Source organism: Botryllus schlosseri, chromosome 8 (genome assembly GCF_051294905.1).
Source record: "Botryllus schlosseri isolate E-star chromosome 8, Bs_hap1, whole genome shotgun sequence".
Taxonomy (NCBI): domain Eukaryota; kingdom Metazoa; phylum Chordata; class Ascidiacea; order Stolidobranchia; family Styelidae; genus Botryllus; species Botryllus schlosseri.
The window spans coordinates 9043222-9067820 of record NC_137243.1 but is presented as its reverse complement, the minus strand read 5'-3'; the positions used below and the strand labels follow the sequence as shown (position 1 = coordinate 9067820).

The 24599-nt window shown below is 40.6% G+C and overlaps 3 protein-coding genes across 4 annotated transcripts; 1 reads left to right on the top strand and 2 right to left on the bottom strand.

The window, feature by feature from the left end:
- The first annotated feature begins 2042 nt into the window (after positions 1–2042).
- LOC145445347 (solute carrier family 23 member 2-like) lies at positions 2043–8709 on the top strand. Its single transcript, XM_080323542.1, has 9 exons — positions 2043–2315; positions 2387–2507; positions 2578–2714; positions 4374–4541; positions 4601–4721; positions 4975–5147; positions 7688–7869; positions 8134–8263; positions 8574–8709. The coding sequence occupies exons 1-9, from the start codon at positions 2146–2148 to the stop codon at positions 8632–8634; spliced, it is 1263 nt and encodes a 420-aa protein (XP_080179668.1). The 5' UTR covers positions 2043–2145; the 3' UTR covers positions 8635–8709.
- Positions 8699–24242, bottom strand: LOC145445349 (uncharacterized). Of its 2 annotated transcripts, none has more exons than XM_080323545.1 (4): positions 23890–24242; positions 13869–14016; positions 12532–12641; positions 8699–9174 (listed from the first exon to the last, which is right to left on the bottom strand). In XM_080323545.1, exons 1-4 carry the CDS (start codon positions 24139–24141, stop codon positions 9127–9129), a joined length of 558 nt encoding a protein of 185 aa, XP_080179671.1. In that variant the 5' UTR covers positions 24142–24242; the 3' UTR covers positions 8699–9126. The 2 variants fall into 2 exon arrangements, with proteins under 2 accessions (XP_080179671.1, XP_080179670.1); XM_080323544.1 differs by lacking the exons at positions 8699–9174; positions 12532–12641; positions 13869–14016 and adding exons at positions 21812–22371; positions 22781–22890; positions 23371–23515.
- Positions 14028–16446, bottom strand: LOC145445350 (uncharacterized). Its single transcript, XM_080323546.1, has one exon. The coding sequence runs from the start codon at positions 16288–16290 to the stop codon at positions 16009–16011; it is 282 nt and encodes a 93-aa protein (XP_080179672.1). The 5' UTR covers positions 16291–16446; the 3' UTR covers positions 14028–16008.
- Positions 24243–24599: the final 357 nt, after the last annotated feature.

The following is a 24599-nucleotide window of genomic DNA, read 5'->3' as shown; positions in this document are numbered from 1 at the left end:
TGATTATGAAAATATAAATATTGATCCCCTTCTCAATTCTCAAAGTATTCGGTGGTAACACAACGTTGCACTACACGCGTACATTTTAGCGGCAGTATTAAAAAGCTACATACCAATCAAGAACATGGATAGCTAAGCGCTGTTTGTAATTTGGATTTATAACTGTGAATGTCACTTTCAACGCAGTTCATTTCTCCCCGTAGATCAGGCAGACAATGCGCATTTGAAAACTGCATCGCGATGTATGCTATTCTCTTTGATAAATTAACGCAGTGCTTTTCAACATTTTTGAGCTCCATATTCTCACTTTTTTTTAAAACCACTTCATTCGCACCAGCCAGTCGGAATTTATTACACAAAAAGAAACTGAACAAACTTATCACTTTTGTATTCGAAGATCTTCTTGGAGGTTCAGACCCTTATTATTTTACATTCAGCGTATCGTATTATTGATTAAACAAGTACTAAAATCAATGCAGTAGAGAAATCACAAATATCGCACTCCCGTTGTTCTCAATGTGTCCGTTGCTTTTTCCGGGGGTATCGTGCAGTGATTTCCTTCGAAGCTTAAAGGGCGAACCCAGGAACAATATTCACCCGCAACAATATCACTTTTCCACTAATTCGAAACGTTACGTCATCGCGATATGAATGTGACCGCCTTTAGAACGCACAAAACAGTGAAACTGGATTCGAACTGAATTTCATATTTTTTAATCCTCCCATCAACAGTAATAACCTTCCATGCCAGCAAACAATATGTTGGTGTTGCTAGCATCCCGGTTGGATTTTGTGATATGACGATAAGCGGGCGCGAAATTTTTCACTATTATAAAGGGGGCGTGTCTAAAAAAAAGATTGGGAACCAACGTCTTACCACTTTTCAGTTCTTAACTTTACCTTTTAAATCGTTAGTAGAATAGGATGCCACGAGTTTGCTCAGCGCCATTCTCCTTTGGACAGCATTGTTTCTTGGCGCTTGGAGGTTTGGTGGGCATTCCTTTCATCCTGGGCAACGCCTTGTGTTTGGAGGAAAATGATGTTGGCTACCTAGCTCGCGCGATGATATTAAACAGCATGTTTTTCATTTCGGGAATTGCGACATTACTGCAAGTCACATTCGGTACAAGGTGAATGCTGTACCGAATCAGTATGCAAACAAATTTGATATATAGCCCATCCTGCGTATTTCAGACTTCCCATACTACAAGCAGGATGTTACAGTTATTTACCCCCAGCTTTGGCAATTTTGGCTTTGCCGCACAATCGATGCCCCACTATAGCAGTCGAAAACGAATCCAATACCACCAACGGCACGGGGCTGTACAATGACTCAGGCAGCGGGCTGGTAGATGATAACGAGTTTTGGATGAGACGAATGCGAGAGGTATGTACTATTGACTTAAACTTTGTGAGTCTAAGCGTCTCGTTCAGATAAACTTGTTAGCTCAGTATTGTATTGTATTAATCGGCACGTCACAGTGGAGCTTATCGCCTTTCTAGGCCTTGTGCTCCTAGACATGAATTTCATAAAGTTCATTGGTCTATGCTTTTTCGTCTTGTTGGGAACGTCTTTTTCATTCTCTCTCGCAGTCATCTTCATTGTCTCTCGCTCCCATGCGTCCCATCGTGGTCTCGGTGGCCGACTTATAGCACAGCTCACTTGTTAGCTCAGTGGTACCCAACGACGGTGATATCGCCCCCCAGTGGGTGATTCTGAAAAGCAAGGGGCGTAAATAGCAAAGGAGGCGATAGGCGGCAACAATGTTAGAACGTCCAATGATATATTTCGAATAAACACGGCCAAAAAATACACGTGAAGACGGCTCATTCTGCATATGACGCGAAAGTCAACGGAACGAAGTCAACTCAGCGGAAAGTTGACGAGGAAACTGGTTTTCCGGAAAAACACCCTTTCCAATCAATTCAGCAGCGATCAGAGTTAGTTGAATAAATTTCCCGTTCATACTGTCTTCTTTTTCGAACCCGTAAATATTATGGGGGGGGGGGGGGGGCGAAAATTTGCGTCGAGTTTATTGATAAGGGGGCGATGAGTCGGTTGGGAACCACTGACCAGTTAGCTGATGATGGTGCAGAAAGTCGGAGATAGCTGTGACTTCCATATTTTTATAGATACAAGGTTCCATGGCTATTGCGGCTCTGGTTGAATTCCTTCTAGGCTTGACCGGGGCCGTTGGGGTCCTTACTCGGTTTATAGGGCCCCTGACGGTCACTGCCTCAATTTCTTTGCTGGGTTTATCATTATTTGAGGTCGCCGCCAACAATGCATCACCACACTGGGGAGTGGCATTCTTGTAAGTTAAATGTATGAGACAGTTTAGGGCATTTATATAATAGGTAGATTAAATTTCTGTCATGCATTTAGCACTGTCTCATCTCTCATTATATTCTCGCAATATCTCCAAAATGTAACAGTGCCCCTTCCTTTCTACTCGAAACGGAAGGGTTGGCACACCGTGCAGTCAAATTTCGTCAAACTCTATCCGGTAAGCACCCATCGCTACATATATGTAATCCGTATAAATAGTTTTTTATTTTATTTTCTCGGATACGAAGGTTCTGATGACCATAGCAATAGCATGGTTGCTTTGCTGGATTCTTACCAGTGCAGAGGTACTGCCTGATGATCCGAATGAACCTGGTTACAGAGCGAGAACGGATATTCGCGTCAATGTTGTGTACAGCAGCCCATGGTGAGATTTGAAATATCATAAATCTTGAGGTAGACTATATTCGGATATAGAGTTTGAACATCAAAGGATATCGCATGGAGTCACAATGAGGAATGCCGTCGCCAAGCATGTTGGGCATAAATTAGGTTGATGCTAAACAGCTCTATAATAGGGATTATTGAACTTTTTCGGTCGCAGACCCTTTCTAATGTTGTGGATGATTGCGCGTGCACCCGAAAATGTCAGAAGCCGATGACTATAGGAGGTCATCACATCAAGTTCAACTCTATTTAGGCTATTATACCAAAAATACGATAGCTCAGGATAGTCACAGTCCCACTCACAACGCCATTCTCGAATGATATAATTAGGCTTTGTATAGTTTCTTGGTGACTTATTTCCCTTTCCCTTATCCCTCAACGGTCCGTAGACCGCAGTTTAAGAACCTATGCTCTATAGTAATCCATACCAGTGCTCTTCAATATTTTCGTCGTGGTACACCCTTTTAACTTTTAATCAAAAGTTGTACATCCCTGACCACATAATACACCGATTCCGTAGTTAGCAGCATTACGACTACATATATAGCATGAGGTCACTTTCATGCAGAGTCGTCATGACCCATCTGGACGACAAATACTGATGTGAAATTGGTTAACGGGAACTTTGCAACGCGGAGAGACCCTGTCGTGTTCTCTATGCCATCACTTATATCGTGATATATACCTTGCATATAAATGCTTGTAATTGGAGAAGCAGAGCATCCCCGCAGGCTTACTATATATGCACCAAAATCGCGAGTTTAAATGTCAGGAAGAGTGAACGGGATTAGGCTTCTAGTCGCGCAGTGAGCGAATATTTTTCAACCTCTTGAATAAATTTCGTCGAAAATGTTGGTGGTTTGACATATTACTGTCAACTTTTATTTATTCTCAGCCCATGTGATCAGATTAACCGCTAGATCAGATTAATCGATGATGCATCTTCCGGTTTTTATTAATCGCTTTGCATCAGGACATTCTCAAAAGCAGCACTTTCAAGGGAAATATAATTTATAACTTAAATCTTTGATGCTCTCTTTTTTGATGGATACTTCCATCACCTCGGTGATGGTGCTTGAAGTCTGAACGCAGACAGAGCTAGACCTATATATATATATTTGCTGCATGTCGTTATTTCTTGACCTGCCATCAGGATTGTCGGTATATTCAAAATACATTGGAATCGGCCAAACGTACCAGCAAAACCTTCATTCGTGAGACACACACGAGGCCAACTTGGTATTTTTATGGGGCGCATCATTTTACTTTGCGGTTCGCATTTGTACGGTGGGGCTCAGATTGCAAGGACACTATCAAATTAACCACGAAAAATCCAAGTCACCCTGAATCGCCCTGTCATGAAAGTCAGATTTTAATGGATCATTTTTGTCTCAGAGTAAATATCTGTAGAAAGCTACATGTTTAGTATGACAATCACCCTTGTATATCCTTTTGTACCCAATGCATATTTGGTGAACCCTATGGTTGAAGGGCACTAGATTACAGCACTGGATATTTAGCAATGGCGTGATGTAACAAATGATGTTTGGACAATATGCTGTAGCTTCTTGGTTGCCCCCAAACTGATTCAGTGTCTCGGCTCTCGCTCTCGTCAGCTAGTCATAAAATTTTATTCTAGGTTTCGCTTACCGTATCCAGGACAATGGGGCATGCCGGTGATTTCCGTGGCTGGCGTGGTAGGCATGATAGCCGGGGTTTTGTCAAGTATCGTGGAATCGAATGGAGATTATTACGCATGCGCGAGGATTAGTGGCGCTCCACCGGTTCCTAAACATGCCATCAATAGGTACAGAAAATCTATAAGTATTTTACTAATGGTGTACTACATTCGTCTTACTATTACAGAGGAATAGCGATTGAGGGATTCGGCTCTGTACTGGCGGGACTAATAGGCTCGGGTGCAGGAGTGACGTCATATAGTGAAAACATCGGCGCTATAGCAATTACGAGAGTCGCAAGCAGGAGGGTAAGAAAATAATATTACTTATATTATACTATGGTTTCTTTTCGCCGAATTCAGCTATGGCAACATATAGATTTTTGCAAGGAGACACAATTTTGAAACGATTGTCGCTTCGCAATTGCGATTTAGAGATGTATGCGGTTTTGAAAGTCACCGTATATAAAGGCGCCATCATTCCGCACACCTCTACACTATTGATTACGCACACCGCGACACCGCATTTATTGAATTCAACTGCGATTATTTTGTCTAACAGGTATTACAAATGGCTGGTGCATTTCTCATTGTCGCTGGTATGTTATCAAAGTTTGGGGCCATTCTGGTTCTGATTCCCGACCCTGTAATCGGGGGCATGTTTTGCGTTTTGTTCGGCATGGTGGCATCCGTCGGATTTTCGAATCTGCAGCACGTCGATCTGAATTCGCCAAGGTGATACGTAAGGATGGTGTGAAGGAACGGTTTGCATTCGTACTCGATTAGAGAATTACTTGAGTATACATTGGAGGCTTGGTTTGGCAAAGGAAACTATAGTTAGTCGGGCTTTTTAAGCACTAATCACCTTTAAATCCATGTCCTTGGTGATTTTTCTTTTATTTGAATTTCAATCTCCAATTGCTTGCTGCATCAAGTCAGCAGCATGGGAATATGTAACTAAGAGACTAAGAGAAATCCATGCCATTGAGCGTATCTGATAACATATGAGCGAAATATCGGGAGATTATAATTTTTCTATTGTGTATTTACCATGCATGCTGCAAGGCGACATGTATAGTTAACGGTATCAAAGCTATATAACAATCAATCATAATAATAATCAATAACAATAATCATTGTGTAAAATCGCAGTAATTTTATCAGACTTAATAACATCTTCCAGGTCAGACGTGGGCAATTATTTTTCCCGGTGGCCCAAATGTGAAGCAGAAAATACGTTGGCGTGCCGAGACAAAAGTTTATACTGAATTCTGAGGCGCGCGGTTTAGTTCCAAATTGAAAGCAGTGTATTACATTGTTAATACACACTGTTAAGTAGATATGTTAATACTAGGCTGCGACACTAGCTCTGTGTGGCTAGGTAATTAGCCTTGCTACCGGTAGCCTTTCCGCATCACCGTGTATTTCACTGTATGATTTTTTCCATAATGCCGACTCAAATTATAATCCTTCAATACGGAGACTTGCTCGGTCCTTATTATAAAATAAAGGTCCTTATCATAAAATAAGAAGACCAGTGCACGGCTGACTTCAGTAAACAAATATTTATTGCTCCAAATCTTGTTGAAATGCCGGCCTTCAGCCTCATTTCATCGCTTGACATGCAGGACTGTGAAATCGATAAATTTTGTCATCAACTCCTACTCCGACTGCAGATTTTTTCAATATACCGACTCCAACTCCGACTCCGATTCCGACTCCCGAGTCTTTAAACGCACCGACTATCGCTATTTTCCTCACAGAACTCCGGCACAAACTCCTACTCTAACAGGACTACATATTTAGTTCGAATTATATGCTACATGTACGGTTAAACGGCTTTCATATAAACATTAAATATATGCAAACATAATCACGATGACATATCCAATTGTTTCATTATAGTCACAGCTCGAAATATCACTATGCAATTAACATGGAAGTATTCATTTCGGAATATCCTTCCTTTTTTCATATGTTATAAGTTTTTATAATGTTCATAGACAAGCCACGGATACTGTAATATGTATGAATCATACAAACATGATATATATCCCATCCTGTATAATTATGTGGACAAAAACAATAAAAGTGTAGTTCTTGTGTATGAGTCAGCCCCGAATATACAGAGATGTGGGCCTACACATTTTTTTAAGTATACACTATACTGATGACAAGCACACACTATCTCATCACTAATAAACGGTGCATGGTCTCAAATGAAATTTAGGTAGTAGTCAAATAGCTTCTGCTTTCTACGTCAGGGGTGGGCAACCTGCGGCTGTAGAAGGAAGTTTGTGCGGCCGTGGATACGTAATTCAATATTTCAATTAGCATGTGTTGGCGGCTGTCGACATGAAAATTGAATTTCCGAATTGACTCCCAATTTTTGAGAGATTTCAATTAATCTAAGCGCGAATTTTCGAGAGATAAATTAATCTTTAGGAGATTTAATTGATCTTGAAATTTTCTTCGCGCGGTGTCAATGTCCAATTATATCAATATCGTTACTAATGACAGTGATTGTTGGCACATACAAATTCTATTTTATATCTTGTTATTAGTAATTTCAAGAGACCATTAAAGGCACTAATTTTCATATTAAAGCAGTTGGAGTCGCAGTCAGGAGCATTTTCGCAAACTGCAAGCCGACTCTAGTCAGTATTTTTTCACGACTCCGACACCAAGGTCTGCAAAAAAATGGAGAATAATTTGGGAAACTCTGACTCCGACATGACATCGGATGTGAGTGAGGATGACCGGTTCCGCACTGATTGCATTATTTTACGAATTATAGACTTATGGCGTAACAGTTTAAAGCACGGACCTGGTAGTAAACTAAATTAGTACTTGGATATGGAAACCGTGATTTGTAACTTTAATTGCTACGTCATACTTTGCTATATCGGCTTTATTTTCAACCTGAATTTCCCATGCAGCGTACGTAGGTTACCTAAAGACTGTGCATGAATAAACCAGCCTTTAGATTAAACGCATTTCCCGTTAAGTTTATACAGCATATAGTTTTGACCTCGCATTTACATTAATAAATTGATTATACAGTCTAAATTCCAAGGAACATTTCGTGGGCCACTCAGAGTCGCGTCGCGGGAAGCATATGTCCCGCGGGTCGCACAATGACCAGGTCTGTTCTATGTGAAGGTCTGTCAGCAGTCGCCCTTGCTGAGCCCAATATGAAACGCCAGATGGTTCTTTGGATTCATTATATTTCAAACTTGCAGTTTTATATTTACAATCCTGGCATTCCTGTTTAGAAATTTGTTTGTGGTCGGGTTTTCGGTGTTCATGGGTCTAATGGTGCCGGTATGGGTAAGCGACAACGAAAACCTGATTGATACCGGAGTAACGGAACTGAATCAAATTGTTATTGTGTTGCTGGAAACGTCGATATTCGTTGGCGGAGTGTGCGCTGCGTTCTTTGATAATACATTACCAGGTACTGTACGAAATTGAGCAAAAGAATCGTTGTTCGGCATACAATACACTATCCAATGTGCAGATTTTTGGTCAACTCTCAACAGTACATATATATATACACTACATGTACATCGCCAGGCTTTGCGCCTGATATGAGACATACCGATGGACTGCAATAATGATGAAAATAAATGAAAATAAAAGCGATCTTTTCATGTGGTTAACGATTTATATCGTCGCAATATAAATCGATATTATGTATCAAAACCGGGATATCTTCCAGGTACCTTGGAAGAGCGGGGAATGAATAAATGGCAAAAGAAAACCACAGATAAATTAGGATCAGAATCTAGTTTCGAGCGTAAGTCGCAATCTGCTGACGTTTACGAGTTACCATTTTCAACAAATTGGAGGTAAGTTTCGCGAGCGCGTTTTGAAGGCGAGCTTCAATAGTGGTTAGATACTTCATGGCGGGACCGGTGTGAAAACTCTGTTCGCGTTGTCATTTGGTATCCGAGCCTTGATAATTCGGAGATTTGTGTTCACCATGAAAGTAGATTCTAATCTATATATAAGGGTCATCACTTCGGCCTTTTTTGTGCGCGGCAACTTGTGTGGCGACTTTGTCGCAGTTTAGAGGGAACATTGGTTATGATTGGCATCTAAACAATTGCACCAACCGTACTACTTCAATACATAATCCTGACTGTTCTTTTAATTTAGATTCTCCAAGTACATCCCAATTCTGCCAGAATGTGACAAGAATCAATCGGAATGTTGCTAGAATGTACTCGGATTAAACTCACAGAAGAAATTCCAGCACGGAAATATCAAAACTACGCGAAGACTCACATATTTAACAGTTTTTATTCCGTATTCAGAATTTCCGATACTTGCTCTGCACAACATTACCTATAAGTCACGTATTCCTTTTACTATTGAATTGAATTACACGTGACGCAATATGCTAAGATTATAATATGCAATATCACATAAGCTTAGCCTATGTATTAGTAAATGGTAGGATAAGTCTTTTTAGTAATCCCTTTGCTTGATCACACACAGCCTGTGCGGAGTTAATCGGTCCATATTTTATCGAGTAGTACGTGATTACCCCCGTCACCAGCGTCACTTTAATTAGTGAATAGACAGTTTCATTCCATAACTGAATGGCTATTGGATGATCACGAAGATCGTACGCTAAGCTAGATCGAACATTTTTGTGCGGAAATGAACATTCGGGAATAGGCAGTCCCAGAAATTCGCAAAGAGGTTTCTACCCTTCGGAGCACTTGTAGACTAGGAGCAGGTCTTTGGGAGCGGTCTGTAGGAAAAATATATAAGCGGAAATGAATATGTAACGCGCCCAGGGGCGGATCGACAAATTTCCTCGTTCGACCCCAATCCTGTTTCCGGCTTCGATCCGACTTCGGCCGTATCAGAAAAGGCATGATTTTGACTCAGGTCAAAAACAAAAAAAAATCCTGCCACTATTCACCCCGGGTCTGATCAAATGTTACCTCATAGTACTCTGAGCCGACTCTGGCCTTACCACCGAAACTATGCAAACCGGCTTCTGCCAAAAATAAATATATAGTCCTCGGATTACAATGCCCCCTCAATCTACATTCTTCGCAAGTAAACGAATCAATTGCCTAAATATTTTGCCATCTAATGTATTTGCGTGGATTTGAATTAAGACGGCAGTGGGATAATGAAATCTCAGTATACAATTAACGAGCATCAACGTGTTAATAGTTTTGTCAAAATTCACTATCGCTTGATTACAATAGTTATCTCGTGTGGCAGAGGTTCTTAAACCTTTTTATATCGCGAGCCCTTTCAAATTTTGTCAGTGCATGGTTGCGCTTGCGCGTACCCGTATAATTCCATAAGACAATAACCGGAAGGTAATCAATGATAATCAATTTAGGGATGGTGTGAACGTGGGGTTCACGTTCGCGTTCTGTGTGTGAACCTCCGAAATTTAGAGGTTCACGTCCACAAACGAACCTTGGAAGGTTCTGCAATGTGAATCTTTTTCATATATTACAAATTTCACTTCATTATAACATTTTGATTCAAATTTATTGCATTTCAACAGCGGGCTATACTATGCATGGCGCTGGCAGCATAAAAAATCAACAATCAACAATTAACGCTAAATGAGCATGAGCATGTACCTTGACAATCTCAATAATTTTACTTGCTCTGTTACAAAAGATTGCTCGAAATATCCAGCGTTCCGTTTGTAAATATGTAATGACTCTTTTCTGTGAGCTTGACCCGCAATGACACGACATCAACGGAGAAATACACTACATGTACTCAGCGAATGATGCTTTTGCAGCCAATCAATGGAATTGATATCGTTGTCTGATGTAAAAAAATCGAGCAGGTGTACGGATCAGTCTTGACTTGATATGTTTATTGTATCATTAAAACAAAATCGGTGTGATTGGGATGTTGGCTATTGCTGTTTAACATGTTAATGGGGTAATATAGGTAGCAAGTATGGAAACCCGTTTTACACTCTGCGCAATATCAACGTCGCAATACTCAGAGGTCGGCTGCATTGTCCGGTATGGCCTGAGCCGTTAAGGCGTAAGCATATCTTCCTTTGCAAGTCCTATTGTCGAAATTGTAGGTAAAGCGACGGAAGATATTGATTTTTTAGAATTAATATATCATATGATTGCACCAATTAACACATTCACACCATTCCTAAAATCATATCAACCTTGACTCTATTATGTTATATTCCATACCTAAAATGATGCCGACTAATGACAAGATAAGGTAATCTTGAAGAAAATCTGGACTTGTAGTTTGTTGATGACGTATTGACCCTTCATGGACCTCTTCAAACTAGTTCACGGACGGTAACCGTGGACCGCATAGTTTAAAAGCCCCTGTCGTACGGTACGGTCGCGTGAACCGCAAAAAGTTATTCGCGAGCTTGGGTCAGTATATAGCGTCTGTTTGTAGCATGATATGCGTTGTAATTCGCTTTCTGATTTCGCAAATCATTTCACGATACAATGAAATATGTTCGAAATGAGGCGCACTGAAATCATCCAGGTCATGTGCAGAAAACGATCTACATTTGTTAAGAATAAATAAATTAGTAAATAAATAAATAATTGTATAGATTGCAATCTGGAACTCCTATCTTTTTATGTCAATATTCTTTTGCTTGATTGTTTCGTACGCTCAGTGACCTAGTTCTGCATACGGGGTTTGGAGGCTTCTAAAGGTTTATCTACTAACAAAACTCCTGTTAAAAGATCCCACTCTTATTATTATATTCTTTATTCACAGTAAAACTGGTAGATACACACATAATCCGGGGAGCAACCTGCCCCCAAAGGAAAATGGCGAGATTGGAGTAAATTTTAAAAATTTCAGTAATACATTCAAATTGTTATTCCTATGCAATACACGGAGAAGTCAGATTACAGAATTGCAGCAGATGAAGAATTGGCAAGGGTTACAGAGCAGAGGTAGAGATGATTGAAGATGAAGAATCGAAATTACAGAAATTATGCTGTGATTCACAAGTGTAATTTTAGTCCAGTGGTGCATTCAAGGCCTTCCGAAGAATGTGCACAGTGCCCAATAATGTGATTTTCTGGATCATGTCGAATCGAACGTTACCCGGAATTTGTTGGATATGCCTCATGAGTTTTTTGCTCACGACCCCTGTAGCACCGATGACTATCGGTACAATGTTTATTTTGCATCGCCACATTTTCTCACATTCCATTTTGAGGTCTGCGTATTTGGAGTATTTTTCTGATTCTTTTTGCAGTAGGTTGTGATCAGCTGGGACAGCCAGTTCAATGAATAAGCATTCTCTTTTCTTTTTTAGTTTGACGATTATATCCGGGCGGTTGCTCCTGATTTCGCGGTCAGTTATAACTGGTACATCCCACAGAATTTTTACTTGTTCGTTTTCTGTCACTGGTGCTGGGCTGTAATCATACCAATTTTTTGTCGAAGTGGTGATGGTAAAATGTTTGCATAATTCAAGATGAATGTAGTGACCAATCCTATTGTGTCTCCATGTGCATTCGGTAGCTGCAAGTGCACCACAGCCGGACATGAGATGTGCTACAGTTTCATTTTGGTTGTGGCACATTCTGCATTTGCCGTCCGTGTTTTGCTTCAGAATTCTTTTGCGATAGTATTTTGTAGGAAGCGATTGGTCTTGTGCTGCGAAAATGAATCCTTCGCTTGCCGGTTTCAGGCCAGAGCTGGATAGCCAGGTCCATGAAAGCTCGTCTACATGGGGCTGTGAAGTTAACTTCTTGTGCTTATTATTATTATTATTATTAATATGGTTAAAAGTTGTAGCGGCGCTTATCTCCCTTAAGGGTCTGGTGCACCACGGTCTGAGATTACCTCCTGGTATAAGTACCCTTGCAATGTAATTCAACCTCGGCTATATACGAATCAAAACTTAAAGGATTCTACGACATGATAGCACGAATTCAGCCACCGGGGTTAATAGCTCGAACTGGGCCAAGAGGTTATAAGTCGTGAATGGGATGTCATGATTACGGCACCTTTGCAATACACCTCAAGAAGGAGGATTGGAGTCTCTGAACAGCATCCGTGAAGGGCTCTATTACTAAGAAAAATAGCCTCCTGGTAAAAGATCTCACTCTATTTTACTCACCGACATAACGTATGCGTTGTGAGACCGATATCCCTTTTTAGCCAATTGTGCATTCCTCTCTGGGTTCTTGAAGAACGGCTGTACGAAAGGACAACCGAGCACCATAATACCTAAAAATTAATCTTAGTATTATTATACTCGTATAATTATATAATTATCTGGTTATCATAATAATTACTATGGAGTTGGCATGGACTCTCCGTTCGCTTCCGTGTGTTCGGTATACAGATCCTGATAATTAAGAGGGTCGAGTACGAAAGCGAAACTTAGCAGGTTCCATACAACAAGAAAGGGCGAGATCACATCATGTGCCGACTCCATGCACATGATAATTTTTAAGCTTATTTACCAAGTCATCCGGCCAAAGCATTAAAAAAAAGCTGTGGTTTTGAACCTCTTTCGGTTTGCAGGAGCTTCCAGGACCTTTGAGTATACTCTTATAAAAGATTTCTGTCAGGAAGCATTTTAATCGCGGAGCGACGCTGAATTTTAGATAGAAGTTATGGATAGTTCTAATAAATACTTACCAATATAAATATAAAAGAGGTGGTCTTGTGCAAAACCCAACAACATATTTGGCCAAAAATGGTGTTAGTGCACTAGTAGACATCTAGCGAGGTAAAGGAGTTGTCCTTCTTGATGAGAACGAGAGATCACATATACTTTCAACTGCATTATCGAGATGCTTTGACGATGGAGATGCGATACGACCTTTAAGCAAGGTCATCTACTCTGCACCACCGCCTTTCTCCTCCATGCTGTATCCGTGGATGCTGAGCGCCTATAGCTGGATAGCCGCGAATACCAGTTTTTGATTCTTTGGTCTGACCCGGCCGGGGATTGAAACGGACCAAAAAGCCGGACGCATCACTATGTGGGGAGCTGTGGAGCAAGCTTTGGAGCTAACTGGTCTGAAACTGCCAGAAATATTCAGCAGCAACCGATTCATCAAAAATGTGTTATTGAGCATTTCTTTTTGTGGACTAATTTTTGGCTGGTTTGTGCGGATCAAATGTTAGCAAAAAAGAAGGCGCGGGTGGTTGCCAACAAGGTTGAAAAGCACACTAATGCAGTGGATCATAGCCGTGGTACACCAGATTAAGTAATAAGCACCCAGAAACATGTCCAGGTTAATGGCCCTTCTATAAAGGATAAACTTTGGTGTTCACACGGGCTCGCAGCATCGATATATGGGAATATATCATGCGTGATCTAAAATTTGGTCAAGTCATATTAGGCATGCTATGGAAGCACAACCGATCGACCTGTTATACATCCGCTGGTCAGCATTTGTGGAAAGGACGGTTAAGCGTTCGAAATGAGTACGATGGTGTTACCTGTCAAATCCAGTATTTTCCTATGGGCTCTTCTGCATGTTGGACTTAACAGCGCTGAAAGTTTCGCGAAAAAGCCACCGTTCGTTTCCAACTGAGTCAACATACTGTTCCACCAAATATCCTCATTTTCTCGCAGAGTAAGAATGATCTAGAAAACAACATAGATATAACGAATTTCGTTGAGAAAATTTCAAGCGGTTGTTTGAGCTTGTGCAGGTTCTGAAGTCAATCAATATGATTAATATCTTTTCTGTCGGGGTTGGTTATGAAATCCCGACCCGGCGGGCGTTTTCACAGACATATATATAATAGGATGGTGGGAAGGTTCTGTTCGTTTGTGTTCGGAAGGCAAACCTCGATATTTCAAAAGTCGTGTTGGCAAATGAACCTTGGAAGGTTCAACACACATGTTTTGTGGAATAGCATAATTTTACAGTAATCCTAACACAGGGTGGCCATACGTCCACTTTTGAGGGGATTTGTCCTCTCTTTTGACTTTTGTGAAAGTGTCCTCGGAGGACGCCTAAATGATGTTCTCTTTTTTGATAATTTGTCCTATTTTTTTGAAATTTTTGTCAAATGTATACGTGGAAATTGGACTGAGATATAGGGAATGAGCGTTCAAGTGACGGTCCAGCGTGCTTTTCGGGACTTGAGCCAGAAAAATGACCTTTTTTAGTCAACCAACCACAAAATCGGGAACAATTTACCACTTTTTCCCGATCTGAAAATTTTCAAGAAGTGTCTTCTTTTCAGATTCCCAAAATATGGTAACCCTATCCTAACATCAAAATCTATTGAATTACAGCTTCCTATATTACTCTCTGCATCACGATGACAACAGGAAGGATGATCATCCAGCACAAGACAAAGACAAACATAGCCTAAAATGTTACTGATTCAAAGGAACCTTGCTTGAAATATCCTAATATATCGGTTGATTCGCCTCTGACAAAACGCTACGGTTGAAACGGGCTAGACTAGAGCAAGGTCATGAGCTTATATTCCCGCACATAGTTTGTCATTCCTGATGATATGAAGTCATAAATAATGTTCGATTGCGTACTTCAAATTTGTTTCTGGGCTCAGCAGATTCTCAAAATATTCTCACAATACTGGGTGCGAATAATGGGTCTTTGTGGTCCGAAAACTAACTATATTAGAATGGGACCACGTCGCGAATGATCATGATAGGACATTTCATTGCTCAAGTCACATCGTCATGCATGATATCTTCCGAGTGACACCAATGGCACTCTGATTAATGACTACTTGTCCGCCAATATCTGTTACGGACAGGTACACACAGATACACACAGAAAGGCAAAAAGTGATCTGTATTTGAATTGGCATTGTGATATCGCCTCATATGTTCGTATGTTAGTGCATGCTCCCATGAACCATAACTACGAGATGTGTTGCGAGAGTACCGTTCCGGTACCGATTATGTTATATTTCCTCATCATAACTATTATATCGGGGAATGGGTAGCATGGATGGACTGGATAGCTGCAGGATATTTTTTTAATTTTTTGCCAGAGCCGGGTCGGAGACGGGTTCAGACTTTTGCTGGCAGATCTGGATTCGTACTTTTCCTTTGGGAGTAGTGAGCAGGATTTACCCAGATCCTGGGGGATTATTGGCATGAAATTCTGGCCAGGATTCATTCATTCCGGGCCAGGATTTCTACTTTTTTCTTATACGCCAAGAGTCGGATCGGAACAGGATTCCATTTTGAATAGGGCTATCATATGTCCTCTTTTGGGAGGATTTGTCCTCCTTTTTCGGGAAATCGAAAACGTCCTCCAAGGACGCCTAAATGTCCTCCTTTTTGGAAATCCGTCCTCCTTTATAGCCTTGACAGACAGGGTAATGGACAGGCTGAACCCGAAGACGCCAAGAATTACGCGAAATCTGTAATGTCTACGTTCGGGAGGGTTATTCGGGGGTAGGACTGAAAAAAGGACTTTTTTAATCAACACCACAGCAGTATCGTCATCGTTAAAAAGTGGGTAATTCGGGAGTCAAGTCGGAAAGATGACCTTTTTAGTCACCACAACCAAATTTCCAGTATAAATTTTAGAATCAAACCTTATGCCCTATCTCGTATGTGACTGATCAAATGCGATTGTCCCCTTCCTTAGCCACCCGTGATGGAGATAGCGCTCGCCTTTGTATCAGGAAAGGCCTTATGTATCTCGTCCCAGAAAAAGCAAGCGGGTACATCGACTACTGCGTCGACATCTTGATACATGCGGCGAAAATCTTCGGTTGACCATCCTTTGTGCAATATGTCTACGTAATCATCTTGCTTTAGCACGATGTGCTCCAAGACATCGTCTACGACGAAACCAAGCTGAGATAACGCGGCGTTCATCGACTTGGTCCCTGTTTTAGGCAGGCCGGCGACGATCACCTTCATATCGGCACTCCGCGCGATCCTCACAAATCCAATGTAATATCCGTATCTCCGTTACTCGGTAGTACGATGATACTGTACAATGTTTGAGAACTGCAAGCAGTGGCGGTACTAAAGCCCGAATATAGAGAAGCGAATAACACGAGGCGTCTGTCGCAATATCAACAAATCGATCATGCCGAATCCTAACATATATGTTGACTTAGTATAGTGCTGTAGTAATCGCAATTATGCAACTATATGAACTCGTCAACCTCCGTCAATCAAGACTATAGCAACGTATATAGGTATTTTGAAAAGATTTCTATCTATATCAGTGGTTCCTGACCTTTTTGTTGTCCCCATTAGACAAATTATTAATTCTGCGGACCTCGGCCTAAATTTTGCCTGAATCTCAATTAGCATACTATCGACTATTGTGATAAACTGATAATGATGATACTTAGCTATTCTGTACTGTAGGGGTTCCCAAATTTTTATGGTCGCGACGTCAAATTTCGATTTGAAAATGTTCCACGACTCCGGCTCTAAATTTGGCGTGCTGATACTAAAATCTGTTCGGCTCTTTCGCCCAAACCAATTCACGGCATACATAGGGAAAGCTGGCGACTATGTGTGCAGTAATAGAAATTATGCAATTATGAAATCGTCCACCTCCGTCCATCGATTAAGAAACTAAATCAAGACTATAGCAACGTATTATGGTCTCTTGGAACTATTTCTATCTATATCCAATCGAGGTAGTCGAGTATTGCATTGTTACGTGAAATTCTGCATCACACGAAATACAGATAACGAACTTATTCGGCCGCGCCATGCGCATGTGTCTTTTGTATGTATTTGTTAACACGTAGCGGAAGGAGAAATTACCGTCCTGCTGGTTTCTACGCTCCCGACACTTTAATCTTCAAAATAAGGGCCAGCAGACACCAACCTTACGTTATAGTAGGTGGCGCTTTAAAATCACGCTTCGACTCGTCTATTTTGAATTATGAACTAAACTATTCAGAAATGATCCGCCGAAAGCATCCACCTAATTGAAAATCTTCTAATAGTCGTTGGTATTTAATTTTCGTCTCCGCGGCCCAAGAAGATAGGCAAACGAACCCATCGGGGTGGCGACCCCTAGTTTCGGAACCCCTGTGCTGTACTGTGTCAAATTGACCGAACGAACAAAAGTTGTATACACCATTGGTATAAAAATGAATGAACAATTGACACATTACTAAAATAAAGAAACATCTGCACAGCAGGAAAAGAGGGCCATAGATTTTTAGCATGAGTTGCGCCTCGCACTGTTAGGACTTAAATAAAAGGCCATTGCTGCCTTTTCTGAACTAACCCGCATGATTTCTATTACGTAATAGACGAGGCAATCCTGATTTGTCTGTAATCAACATGTGCTGTGGTAGATGTAGTAGGGGAGATGTGGTACCGATGGATCAAAAATTGGAAAATGATTGCTGGCCCCAAAATGTTCAGCCGAAAACAGCAGATCTTTTGCTGGCTCAGCACTTTGATACAAGCTCTACCTATCGCGCACATATACATGAATATCCGTCTTTTCAAAAAATATTTATGGACGTTCAAAATTTGTTGCTCGAACGTATCATCGGTCCCCACCCGGTGGGTCCAATGGCACACGACCCGGGGACCTATGACACATATACCCTAAAAACTCAAATGTGACATCTTTTCTTGCTCAGTATTATAATCGAAGCTACAGCAAGCCAAAGAAGAATGTTTGGTCGCAACCGTCACCAAATGGAATAAATATTAACTCAAATGGTATCATAAAATCACGTTTCGATTTTGGCTCGAACTTATAAATTTGAGGGTACATACATATTGCCCGAAAATCGACAGTGTGACTTCCAAATACCTCGTTATAGCGATGAAGCATCATATGCAATTATTAGATAAAGAATTTCTGTACGTAGGCATGTTTCATTTGTTTCATGATTAGTACGCTTGATTATTTTGCTTGATTTGGCTATTGTATCATCGGTCCCCACCCTACGAATTTTATACATGAATCGAAAAAAATTCCGCTCAAGGAAGGTACTGAAAAAAATAATAGGTGCCATTATATAGCCTGATACGAGCCCTACACTTCACAATAAAAATGATCGCTGGTTTGTTCGTGTTGAAGGTTACAAAGAAAAATGTATATGTCGATCTAAATTTAGTTTACACCCCCAAAACAAAAAACATCTGTGAGAGACCCCATAGCTCACGCACGTCGAATTTTTTTGTATGTGAGGAAAGATTTTGACAGCATGCAATTGTAGACAAGTTCACGAAGTGTAATCATGGAATTATCATGGATAATTTTCAAAGTATTTTCGGTCCCAGTGATCCGTCGGTACCACATCTCCCCTACTGTAGACTGTAGGGTCAATGTACAGTACATTGTACAGTTGTACAATGTACGCACTGTATGCTACGGAATCAAAATCGGCCTGGTGTAAATAATTACCATTGTAGTCGACAAACACCATGATTACCACAAACAACAACAAGGCTGTACGCAAGAAGTATCATTTTATCGCATACCGGTAGTGTTTATACTCGCATGTGTGAGCTTGACACGTGCGCTTTTAAAGAGAGTAATGAAAGTAATAAGATCGCTTTTCATTCCCCCCAAAATTCATTAAGGCAATCACGGACCCCAAATGCCTTCTCGCGTACCCCCAAGGGGTCCGTGAAGGCCTACCCATGGTTAGGAACCACTGATCTATATACAACCGAAGTAGTCAAGTAGGCCTACTGCCGCGGCTATTCGGCCGCGCCGCGCGTGTGTCCAGGTATATTATAATTAAACTGTTAAAACAGAAATTCCGAATTTCCGCCTTATTGATTTCTACGCTCCCAGCCGTTATTTGTCTGGTGCAGGGGTCAGTAACCTTGGGCCAGCAAGCTGCTTTGTAACTGGCTCGCAATACTAAACTATTGACGGTTCTTGGTGTAGGTTACTTTTTGATGCTGAATCCAAAACTGTTATCCGTTTTCTTCAATCCGGTCAAGTTTTTTGGCAAATTGCATTAGAATTTCCGAAAACTGCAGATTTCAGCGTTATGCGATTAAGAGTTGTGACGTCATAAAAAGAATTAAGCAATGAAGTTTCGATGAAAAGTTTAGAAAATATTTCAATTATGACGAAGACCATTCCCTATAGTATACTGTAAAGATGTTTCAGGTTTAATATCAGTTTTGGGCATAGTCCACTGATCGACAGAACGGTGATTTTTTTTTGCACTCGCCTATAAAGAGTTTGAAGGCAGTACTATACATAATGACATAATGGTTCTGTTGCTGTTGGACAATTGGACATTCAGGGAAGCTCGCTGAATGCTATGAAAACATGAAATTCCTTTTGAAACCTCTTCAGTACAGCGAACACAAATGAAAAATATTGGGTTACTTGAAAATGATTTCGATACTTCTTCACAGGGCCACAGGCCGGTTACACTAAACATCCATTTCTGTGGAACTCGAGGGCTGATGATCACTAGCCTACTGCACACAAATTAGCTGGCCACACAGAACAAGTTTTAGACCTGGTTTTGAAAATGTCAAGTATGCTTTCTTATAGTTGATCCACAAAATATTTTGCCACCTCTCGACATTAAACTTGGTCTCACAAAAAGATATACCAGGGTATTTGTTAAAGATGGCCCAGCCTTCAAGTTCAAATTAAATTACCCCGTATCTCTGAAGTGAAGCTACGATCAAAGGAGTCTTTGATAGGCCACAGATCTGTGAACTGATCAAAGACGAAGGTTTCACTGCACACATGGGTGCAGTAGAAAAAAGACCATGGACAGCTTTTCGAGTAGTAATTTAAACTTTCCTGGAAAGCATAGAAACCCTGATCACGAAGCACAGGTTAAAGAGCTGCGTGAAAGCTTTCAAGCCCTTGGAGCCCTGATGTCTGTGAAAATGCACTTTCCGAGTTCTCATTACGATTACTTACCAGTGAACAGTGGTGATTACAGCAACAAACAAGGAGAGAGATTCAACCAAGACCTTCGCCAGATGGAAGAAATGTATCAAGGATACACGGATGTAAACATAAACATGTTTGCAGATTGCTGTTGGTGTTGGTGCTTAAAGAGAGATCCGATCATAACTCCAAACATGGAAGTGGATCTTTAGGCGACATTTATTGTCAGCATAAATCATTTGTATCTAATGTTGTTTACGTATCTATAGTGTAAGACATTAACTTCTAGCGCCATTGAACAAAATTATGATTTCTTGGTTAGTTGTAAGTGCTTCATTTCCACTGCGTTATAATATTTCAGTACTATTCAAAGCGGCTATCATTGCAAAAACCTTGAATTCAAATGAAGATACCATCTTGAAAAAATCGACAACATGCATGACCAATGAAGCTACCACAGACATTAGTTTCTTTGTGTACAATAATGACCAAAAGCTAGAATAATTGAATATGTTACGAAGAAAAATATTGACCTGATTGAAAAAAAACTGGTTGCATTTTTGAGTTCAGCGCAAAAAATTGATCCAGAGCAGTTAAAACATCTTTGACCTTTTAAAATTAATTTTCAAACGCAGCGCATGTTTTAAACAGTGTTTTAAACAAAGGCCTTTAAAACAATAGTTTTTTTTAAGTTGTAAAATTATGCCATACTTGTGTAAATACGTTCCAAAAACATGTTGTATGAGCCTACAGACTATTATCACCCAATTTAGCCGACGTATATCAATATGGGATGGTTGGAACCCTCAAAATAGTCGGTTCAACAGTTATAGTACAGATGTTTCGACAAAGGAGCTATATATTTACTATATATTTTCACTTTTCAATGTCAATCCATTATGACGTCAGAATTGAATTTTCGTGATGTCATGGCTTAAAAAATAAAAAATGAAAAACATGTTTTAAACAAGGGCCTTGTTTTGAACGTGTTTGTTTTAAATTGATTTTTGTTTTAATGCAACCCTATATGCAATGTACATTACCCCAGAGTCGCCAATAAACCGTAACGATTATTTGTTCTTGCAGTTTCCGAATTGCCACAGGTTTTACTGAAAACTGCCCATGCCAAAAGCGTTAGGACGTGCTGACTATGTTATTCGTCTTGAACAGGGGTCGGTAAATTTTAGCCAGCAAGCTGTTTCGTCCTGACCCGCAATAACGCAAATGTTTATTATGTTTATGTTACTTTTAATTACTCGATTTGCCACACACTTCATCATTACCTCGTCTTTTGAAAGCAATGCAAACCATCGGTCATAAGTGAGCTGTTATAATTTAAAGATGAGAAACTTATTCAAATGAGCTCCATGAGTATATTGTTATAGGCGTTTTGGAAAAACGCGCGCGTAAAGTATTTTCAGCGGAGAGTCTGGCACGATTCATCATGCACATACTTGAAAAACCTTGCGCACAAGTAAACTCATAGTATACGCTTGAATACTTATTGATCTCAAATCGCGTCGCAATCACTTTGAATATGCAATATCGTAAACGGATTGTGCAAGTGCCACAATAATATGCTAGTTTGTCAACTTTATTCCATAACCCATAAAGGTCCATGGGAAATCAATGAAGAGAAAAATATTTCATGAAAATTATTTATTCCATCAACATTTATTTTGCTTCAAAGCTACGGAGAGCCGTAGCAGAGACATAAAAGAGGCGCATATGGCTCGCGAGCCACGGGTTTGCCAACCCCTGCTATGTACTAAGATGAAAACAATTAACATCATACAGAAAAGAAACTAGTCTGCTTATACCACGGAAGAAAATGGTATCATAAGTGTTTGCAGTAATCCTTTTGTTTGGCCATACATAGCTTGAATCGTGGTAATTGGTCCATATTTTATTGAACAGTAGGTGAGGACTCCCGTCACGACTGCCACTTTAATGAGTGAATGGAGCGTTTCATTCATAATCTGCATGGCTATCGGATGATCTTCAAGCTCTTGTGGTAAGCTAGCGTGAATATTTTTGTGAGGAAATGGACAATCAGGAGTGGGCAGTTCCAAAAATTCACAAAGGGGTTTCCATCCTTCGGAGCACTTACAGATTAGGAGCTGATCTTTAGGCGCCGTCTGAAGAAAAATGAAATTGCTTCTATGAGCTTGTAATATTCAATATGGATTGCTGTAATAACGGGTGGCTGTAGGCTACTTTTAAATCCAATTTTCCAAAGACGAAACCAGGGCCGGATAATAGAGCTGGGCAATGTGGAAGTAGCATTTCTATCAAAAGCATTGCCCATGGAATTCATGGTCATGTGCAGAAGGCGATCTCCATTTGTTAAGAATAAAAAACATTCGTACGTATCGAGTACAATCTTGAACTCCTGATAGCGCCAATACCATTGTACTTGATTGCGACGTGAACTCAATGACCTAGTTCTGCAAGGAGGATTGGAGTCTCTGAACAGCATCCGGGAAGGGCTCTATTACTAAGAACACTCACCGCATGGCAAAAAATCTCACTTGATCTTATACTCACCGACATAACGTAGGCGTTGTGCGACCGATATCCCTTTTTAGCCAATTCTGCATTGCACTCCGCGTTCTTCAAGAAAGGTTGTGTGAAAGGACACCCGAACAGGAGAACACCTGCAAAATTACTCTCAATACTAATATGCTTGTATAATATATAGGTACTAGAGACGGTGCGAACTTTCGATTCGCATTCGTGTGATCATTCAAAAGTTGAAGTTCGCAAACCAGCCTTGCTATGTTTCATACTGTCAATGCTTTATGGAATAAAAGAAGTTCCAGTACTTTATATCTGTTATCAGAAGCATGCCCCCTATGTCACCATTGTGCCAGATACTGTCGATCGCCAGACCAAAGCAACAATAATAAAAAAAAACATGGGCATAATAGACCATAAGCTGGAAGGCCAAAAACTATTTGTTTGAAATAGCATTGTGACGTCACATGTCCGTGTTCACGTTCGTTAGATGCGATATCGTGCTTGATCTATTGCATGAATTTTGGCAATTTTAGTCATGCTTATTGCAGGCACAGCCGATCGCTCTATCTTTTGTCAAAGTGCGGCTATACGCGTTTGATATGAACATGTGGTGTTACCAGTAAAATTCAGTATGGTCTTGGCTCTTCTATATGTTGGACTGAACACCCCTGCAAGCTTAGAAATAAAACGATCGTTCACTTCCAACTGTTTCTGCATGCTGTTCCACCAAATATCTTCGTTTTCTCGCAGAGTCAGAATGATCTGGTAAACAAAATTTATATTTGCCAAATCGACTACGAATATGCGCAACTGACCGGGTTTGTTTACGCTTGTGCTGACGTGTTCATTTTGAATCTATTCAAATCATTCTTCTGTCGAGGATGGTACTGAAATCCCGACTCGGACAGGTGTTAACACAGACATATATATCATGTACCGAAGTAAAACAGCCGTGTATTTTATCATTTCGAGAGTACAGTTTGAATACGGTGGCTTTCCGGGGGAAACGGTTGATGCCCTTTTTTTAACACTTATACTCAACGATTTGAGACCGCATCATATTTGGAGCGCAATGTCCGTTAAGCTGGTCAAAATCGGTTTTCACTTTGATCAACCACCAGCGATATATCGCTCACCTTTGCATCAGGAAAGGCTTTATGTATCTCGTCCCAGAAAAAGCAAGCGGGTACATCGACTACTGCGTCGACATCTTGATACATGCGACGGAAATCTTCGGTTGACCATCCTTTGTGCAATATGTCTACATACTCATCTTGCGTTAGCACGGTGTGCTCTAAGAAATCGTATACGACGAAACCAAGTTGCGATAATGCGGCGTTCATCGACTTGGTACCTGTTTTCGGCAACCCGGCCACAATTACCTTCATACCGGCACTTGCAATGTACACTATCCTCGGAGATTCAATATCAAATCAGTATCTACGCAACTCTGAATGTCGACGCCACTGTAAACTCAATGCAACGTTTGAGAACTTGAATGGTTGCTATACTAAATGAGCGTACAGTGAAGCGAATAATTATATGCGCCTGCAGCGATATCAACAAATCAATATCTGCTGCAACAAACGCTGACTCATTCGTTGTATGTGTGCTTGCGCAATGTTGGTAAGTTACCTCATTGCGTACCACGTAATTTTGATCCTAACTACAGTTATGTCTTGTGACCTGTCTGGCATTAAAAGAAGTTACTGACCCCCTTCTCTATGGAGAAAATATTACAAACATCGAACGTAGATATATTCGTACAAGTGAGTGACGGACTGGATTTGTCATAAGAAGGCGACGAATACGGATCATTTAGCAGGTGATCTAAAGTGAAGTCATA

What these genes read in the sequence shown, in the direction of transcription:
- LOC145445347 (XM_080323542.1), top strand. Translation starts at nt 2,146, where the DNA reads ATGGCTATTGCGGCTCTGGTTGAATTCCTTCTAGGCTTGACCGGGGCC. An exon ending in CGAGAGTCGCAAGCAGGAGG is followed by an intron (nt 4,722 to 4,974) that starts GTAAGAAAATAA and finishes TTTGTCTAACAG; the next exon opens with GTATTACAAATGGCTGGTGC. An exon ending in CTTTGATAATACATTACCAG is followed by an intron (nt 7,870 to 8,133) that starts GTACTGTACGAA and finishes GATATCTTCCAG; the next exon opens with GTACCTTGGAAGAGCGGGGA.
- LOC145445350 (XM_080323546.1), bottom strand. Translation starts at nt 16,290, where the DNA reads ATGAAGGTGATCGTCGCCGGCCTGCCTAAAACAGGGACCAAGTCGATG.
- LOC145445349 (XM_080323544.1), bottom strand. Translation starts at nt 24,141, where the DNA reads ATGAAGGTAATTGTGGCCGGGTTGCCGAAAACAGGTACCAAGTCGATG. An exon ending in AAGCCTTTCCTGATGCAAAG is followed by an intron (nt 23,516 to 23,889) that starts GTGAGCGATATA and finishes TTTGTTTACCAG; the next exon opens with ATCATTCTGACTCTGCGAGA. An exon ending in GACCATACTGAATTTTACTG is followed by an intron (nt 22,891 to 23,370) that starts GTAACACCACAT and finishes GTAATTTTGCAG; the next exon opens with GTGTTCTCCTGTTCGGGTGT.